General features: G+C 58.4%; 1 protein-coding gene across 1 annotated transcript in view; it reads right to left on the reverse strand.

Annotated features, from left to right (window-relative positions):
• CPSF4L (cleavage and polyadenylation specific factor 4 like) overlaps positions 1-6,587 on the reverse strand; it is an 11,188-nt gene extending 4,601 nt beyond the window's left edge. The window contains exons 1-4 of the mRNA XM_004709167.2: positions 6,485-6,587; positions 6,023-6,073; positions 2,821-2,973; positions 158-253 (exon numbers count right to left, since the gene is read on the reverse strand). Of these exons, the coding sequence (XP_004709224.2) occupies positions 158-253; positions 2,821-2,973; positions 6,023-6,073; positions 6,485-6,587 (403 nt within the window). The remainder of the gene's footprint in view (positions 1-157; positions 254-2,820; positions 2,974-6,022; positions 6,074-6,484) is intronic.
• Positions 6,588-7,000: the final 413 nt, after the last annotated feature.

The raw sequence follows: 7,000 nt of genomic DNA on the forward strand, positions 1-7,000 counted from the left end.
GCGGGGGAGTGTCAAGGTGGAGCAGTCACCTACAGAAAGGTTGCCTGTTGGGATTTCAACCTGGGGGGGCAGACCCTCCAGTCCCAATGGAAGAAATCTGCCCTCCCCTGCCGGGAGTCTCCTGCCTGAGCGCCCCAGGAGCTGTCCCAATCCTCACCATCCTTGCAGAAACCTTGGTCGTACCAGGGGCAGGCCTGGGTCCGGGCAGCGGGCTTCACGTGGAGGAAGGGACACTCCTTGTTGTTACAGTCACCTGCAAACGACGTCCATAGGCCCGTGCACTGCCCCCAGGCTGGTCTAACTCAGGGCGACCCCAGGGCACAGAGGAGAGCTGCTGCGTATGGGGTGGCCCAGCCTCAGCCTGGGGAGCGCGGTGGGTTCCCAGGGCCAGCCTGCGGTTAGCTTAACCCCGTCTGCCATCAGGCTCACCTGGGACCTAGACTGGTGATTGCGTGCGTGTTAAAATATACAGTGAGAACAAGGAATCCAAACTCCACGGGCTGGCCTGGTTCTTCTGGGTCCTACAGCCGGCTCTCCGCCTTTCCCTAGTCCTCTACTAGGACAAGGAGAGGCCTGACAGTGCGGGGGCTGCTGTGCGTGCGCTCATCAATAGGGCTCACTCATCGATTCTCAGAACCCACCCACTCTGGTGAAAACTCCCAGTAGGCTGGGTGCTTACCTCATTGTTGGCAAAGAAAGGGAGGGAAACAGGGTGAGGGGGGTGGGCACAATTCCTGTGGAGCTTCTCCCCACCAAGGACCCTTCTGTGGCCATTGGCCTCCCAAGAGGTGTCCTGGAGTTAGGGACCCAGGCTCTAGGGGAGGCCAGCTCAGCTCATTCAGGGACAGGATGTGGGATGCGACCCAGCTCCCTCCTCCAAGAGCGTCAATAATTCAGCGCCTTCCCCATCTCCCTCCCAGGGCTCCCTGAAGCACTCCTGTCTCCCTCCAGCCAAGGCCCTGAGCTTCCTGGCAGTCCTGTCCCATCTAGAGGGGAGGACCCCACTCTCTCTTTCCAGCCTGACATCTCCCAAACAGCAGCTTCCTCACGGTGGGTGGGGTGGGCTCACTGCCCACCCAGGGACAGCACTGCCCGAGAATGGCCCTGAGCAGAGTGCTGACCGGGGCCTGAGCCTTCCGGGAACTCAAAGGACACCGGGCCCTGGAGTGAGGTGGACATTGAACCTCTGCAATGGGGTTGCCCTTCTACACGTGGTGGCATTCCCAGCGAGGCCAGCAGGTGGAGCCAGCTCCTCACCTTCCAATCCTTGCAGTCAGCGGAGAGTAGCCCCAAACCACCCTCCTTCAGAGGTAGAGCTGATTCTTTCAGACCCTAACTTTGGGTTTCAAAGGCTGTAAACCTACGCGGAAGCAGAGAGCTGGAACTTTCTCCTGTGCAGCGGATGGGTGGGGGTGAGGGTGGGGGCTGTCCAACTCCAGATTTTGTGGTTACCAGTCCACTGCTTACCCAGCGGTGCCTCTAGGGTGCCGGTACCCCTTTTGGACCACATGCCCCAGGAACGGGCCCTCGTGGCACAGTGGTTACGTGTTGGGCTGCTAACGGCAAGGTCAGCAGTCTGACCCCACCAGGCGCTCCTTGGGAGAAAGAGGAGACTTCCTACAGTCTCGGACCTCGTCACTATGTAGCCATCAACTCGGCGGCGGTCACTTTGATTTGGATCCCAGTTCCCTGGGCTCCTGAGCTCCATGGCAGCTGTCCTTGCCCACTCCCATAACCCAGGACTTTCCTTTTTTAAAATAAAGCAAGAATGATGTCCTTTGGACCTGTTGTCAGGTGAGACCAAGCCAGGCTCCCTAACAGGAGGAAGAAGCGGCTGAGTCTTTGTGAGGGCGGAGGGGGGTCTTGTCCTTTGAAGGACACCCCACCCAGGGCCAGTTTGTGAACCACAAGGACCCCAACCTCCAAGGAAAATGCATCTTCACAGGGTTCTCACTGGCCTCATCCCACGAGCCCAGGACCCTGAGCACCTGCCTGTAACCACTCACTGGAGGCCTCTGAGCTCATATCACTGTGGGTGGGGGGAGGCCCCAGCTCTGTGCGCCTGCCCCCCCTCTTGGGGGTTGCGGTTTGAAAAATGCTGGACTAAACTCTCCTCCCAGCTCCAAGAAGCACCTAGCAGTCAGACACACCCACAGCTGCCACGCTGTCTGGCCACCTCCAGCTGCACTTGAACTTCCAACCTTCCGATTAGCAGCTTAGGGCTAACCCACAGTACCAGGGGGCGCTCTGTGGCTCTGCACCCGGAAATGGCTCCTCCAAGGACCAAGGAGAGACTGGAGGAGGCTGCTCACCGAGTTCGGTTCCCAAAGGGCGGACAACAGTGCAGGCAGGCCGGGGGTGGGGCACCGGCGAGTGCTAGGCTGCTGACCACAAGGTTGGGGGATCAAACCCACCAGCCACTCCGTGGGAGACACGTGTCTGTTTCCTGGAAGGCACAGCCCCAGAAGCCCCCTCTGTCTCAACCCTAGGGTGCACCCTTACAGTCACCCTTCCCTTCCGACAAGGGCAGCAAGGTTTAAGCCTTCCTCTAAAATAAGAGTGCAACACAGCAAGGCATTTGAAGCAGCAATGGTACAGGGCCTGTGGGAACCTCAGGGGATCTGTGGGGATCTCAGTGGACTGTGCGGGTTCCTAAACAGTCTGAGGTGCAATTAGCCCAGGGGGAACCGATCTTTGATTCAAGCTTCCCTCCACCCTTCCCTTGGGGGTGTGGGGGTCCGAGCCTTGGGGGCAGCAGAGGGCAGGGTGCACAGCGCGCAGGGGCTGCTTTGTGTGGGGTCTGGGCTGGGGGGTGCTCACCGAACTTGGAGTAGAAGTAGCACTCCGGCATCCTGGAGGTGTCGTACTGGTGCAGGAACTTGCACTGGTCGCCCTTCTTGCACAGGCCCCGAAGCCAGTGTTTGCACACCACCGTCCGGCCCCCCATGTCGTGCCGGAAGGGGCAGCGCTTACCTGCAGACCTCACGCTCAGCAGGGCTGCTCCCCCACCCACCACACCCTCCCACTGCGACCTCAGGCACCTTCTCCAGGGCTAGCTCCATGCTCCCCGCAGACCGGCTCCGAGGCCCTGGGAGTTGTTCTGCTCTGTCCTGGAAGATCAGACCCCTGCCCCTCCCCCAGGCCCTGGCTCTGCTGGCCCCACCCTCCACAACAGAAGTTGTATGCCTGGGGCTCACCCTGGCTCCCTGCTAGGGGGCTGCCCAGTGAACCAGGGCCCTGGAGGGGGCCCCGGGCTGAGCCCTGAGGGAGCCTGGGGGTCCGGCAAACTCAGCTCCCTTCTCACTGACAACACCAGGCTGTGCATGGACCATCAGGGCTCCAGGACCCCCCAGCCCAACAAGGCAGCACATGGCCCCCCAGGCCAGCTCCTGAACATTAGAATATTAGCACAGGGATCTGTACCCACATCTATAACGAAGTCTTGGGGTGACCCCGGCGCCCCCACCTTGGAGGCAAGACTCTGAGCAACTAAGTCTTCCCTGAGGGAGGTGTGAGGGGGGGTGGGGTGTATGTGTGTGTGTGTGTGTGTGTGTGTGTGTGTGTGTGTGTGTGTCCAGGTTGGTGGGGGGGGCTGTGAAGAACGCCTATGCTGTATCATTGTGTCATGAGGGAGAAAGATGAGGCTCTCTACTCCCATCAAGAGCTACCGTCTTGAAGACTTGAAGGGGCAGGTCTACCCTGTAAGGGTAGGGTCAGCAGGACCCAATGGCCGTGAGTTAGGAGTTTTTGTTGGGTGGGCTCCTACGAAGCCCCTCACTACAGGGACGGAGCTGGAGAGCATTGGGCGGAGTGACACATGACTGGGTCATCTGAGACCACTGCTGTAAGGATAAGCATCCAGGCACAGACTTGTGTGGCAAAGGGAACTGACCGTGGGGGTCACCGAGGCGGGGAGGGGCGAGGGAAGGAATGAAGCAGTGGACTAGAGCAGGGGTCAGCAAACTTCTGAGACGGAAGAACCAATCCAGTCCCTCGAAGTAATGCCACAATTATTCGAAAGCCACAAGTACACTCTCACAAACCAATGGCATCACCCTTATCTGAATATCAATGGAACTGTGATGGCTTCATTTCTGTTTTCAGAGCCCCGTGTGCATACCCAAAGAGCCGCACATGATTCTCAGGCCGCAGTTTGCCAGCCCCGGGACTAGAGGGTTGACTGGTGCTGACTTGGATGTAAAGGAGGATGGAGACCCACCAAGGGAGCAGAGAAATCAGAATGGGGGGTGGGGGGTGGGATAGAATACATGGGAGAGGGGAGGCCGGAGGGGATATCGATGAGGCGCTTGAAGTGTTGAATGCCACCCTGATGGTCTGAAATGTAAAGTCCCCATCCCCCTCAATTCACAGTGCAAAACCAGCACCCATGCTTGGAAAAGGGACTGGCAGACCCTCCAAGTCTCTGGTCCGGAGTCACCGTCCAGACCTAGAACTGACACATCTGTGAGGGGAGGGGAAACACCAGGGAGGTCCCCACTCCTTAGAAGCAGCCCCACAAGGGCCACACTTGCCCAAGCACAAAGTTCAGGAGGCAGGAAGGGACAGGATCAAGCTGGCCAGGGAAACACAGGGGGAAGTTGCGATCTTGAGAGGACAATCAATGTCCCAAAGCAAAACATGCTACTTTGTAGGATGTAGAGCCCATTTGCCCCGGGGCCGACTTTCAGAAAGAACAGCGTCTGGGGTCCGAAAGACTTGTCTTCCAACAATCAGCCATCCATGTGAGGCATCAACTAAGTCCACATGGAAGAGGCACCCCCAGCCTGTGTGACCCAAGGATTGTGGATCATACAGTCCACATCCGGAGGAGGGAATGGTATTGGTGCTTAAATTATGAACACCTGGTTGATAGACGGCTATGGTCAACAGTGGAGGCCCTAAATCCATTTGCAGGGTCCACATGTGGATGAAGCCTCTGGTGAATCCCCTCCCACCATAGACCAGGGATGGGCATGGCCTTGCTATCACACAGAGAACACTGTGAAGTCAATTATGGGAGCTGTGGTTAGGTTAAAATGCAGTATCTTATCACTTGATCTCCCTTTTGACCCACTTAAAAGTTGTTTCAGCTAAAAAAAAAAAAAAGTGGATTAAGCCTCCCGTGAATCCCCTCTGACCACAGACCAGGGATGTGATGAGCCCTGCATTGGAAAATGGGCGATTAGAGACGTTATTGGGTTAAAATGCAACACCTTACCATTTGATCTCCCTTTTGACTCATTTGAAATTTGTTCTAGGTTTTTATATTTTCTACTTTCTTTTCGATTTTTTTTTTTTTTTTTTGCCCCCTTTCTGTTTTACCCTGTTGTTGTCTGGTATGACTTTCTGCCTGTAAAACTCAGGATGGGTAAATCTACAGAGGCAGTCACTGGATGAGTGGTCCCTTGAGGGTACGGCGGGGGAGGTTGGGGGAAATGGGGAGCTAATGACGCTGAGCACAGGAAGAAGGAAATGTACTACAATCGGTTGCAGGGGTGACTGCACACCGCCTCCTGATGTGACTGGACCCCCAAATTGTATGGTGTGTGTGCTACCATGAATCAAGTGAAGCGGGTCAATTTGCACCCCAGGCCCCTCCAGAGGGGCTGCCTACGGGGAGGGGGCTTAGGAAGAGGCTGTTGTTCAATCCAAAGTGTGTGGGGGTGGGAGTGGGACCAGCAGTCCCCCATAGACCAAGGCCCCAGCTCCCCTGGATAAAGGATGAGGTGCCCTGGAGATAAAGAACAGGATGTGGAGGGGAGGCGAGAACCCTTCCTTGGCCTCTGCAGACACACAGGACAAGCCACAGACGGGAGGGAGGAACAGCTGCCCCTGATGGCTTGCTGTGCCTCAGGCTACTGAGTGAGACAAGCCCCAACCCACCCGCACGCGCCTTGGCGCTTCCTGGGATATCCCTTGTCCCGGGTGCAACTGGGTACCCCACCCCCCACCAGGCCAGGCAGAGCCCCAGCTGAGCGGGACGCCCCTTCTCTGCCCACCATGTCATCCCTACCCCACTCACCTTTCCCACAGAGCCCTCGGGAGAAGAAAGTACACACAGCTGCCCCCGACTCTGACCAGGAGGGAAAGGGGAAGGAAGGGTCCCTATCAGCAGGCCGCCCCCTGATGTCCTCAAGGCTCAGGCCTCTGGATCCCCAAACCCAACCACCACCCCCCAAACCTCAACATCTGACTCCGACACTCAAACAGAAGAGACGGGAGGGACCTCGGCCAGGGCAGCCTAGAGGCCCGTCTGACGGCACCTGGCCTCTCTCTCCCACCTCCACTCTCTGGGCCTCTGTGTCCCCAGGCAGGCCCATTTTCCCAGAGTCCTGGGAGGGATGTCAGCAGGGAGGACCGAGAGCCAAGGAGAAAGGGCCGGAATCTGGCCTTGCAGGCAGCAGGCCCAAACCCCCTCCCCCAACCCCCAGGTGAGCAGAGCAGCCGAGCAGTGACCACCCCTCGGGGCCCTGTGCCCACTCACTGTCCATGCCCTGGAAGGGCAGGAGCCCGGTGCCCCTCTGTGCCCGCACATCCTCTTCAAAGGCGAAGGAGAACCCCTCTAGGCTGGCAATGAGCTCCTGCATCTTCCGCCCGCAGCTCAGGCCACTCCTGTGAGCCCGGTACAGCCTGCCCCTGGGGCCTCTGCCTGCAAGCCAGTCTCAGGGTGACCCGGGCTGCCTCACACCCCACCCATGATGCAACTGCAGGCTCCTCACCCCCACACTGCGTCCCCATGCAGCTACCCACCCCCTGTCCCGGCTTATCTCCAGTAGATCCGGCACACACCGCGCCTGCGTACAGGCGCACACGTGACCAACCCTCGGTTCCGACTTCACACCTGCAGGTACCACTGCAGGCAAGCACCACCACCAGCCCACCACCCCAGCAAAGAGGCTCCCAGGGTACCCACAGCGGGGCAGGCTGGGGAAGGCGGTGCAGGGGGTCCCAGCCTGTTGTCATCCACTGCCTTTGGGGCGGTAGACAGCCCTAGGGGAAA

This window comes from Echinops telfairi, unplaced genomic scaffold, assembly GCF_000313985.2.
Source record: "Echinops telfairi isolate 266 unplaced genomic scaffold, ASM31398v2 ScPeMD7_7458;HRSCAF=8496, whole genome shotgun sequence".
NCBI lineage: Eukaryota > Metazoa > Chordata > Mammalia > Afrosoricida > Tenrecidae > Echinops > Echinops telfairi.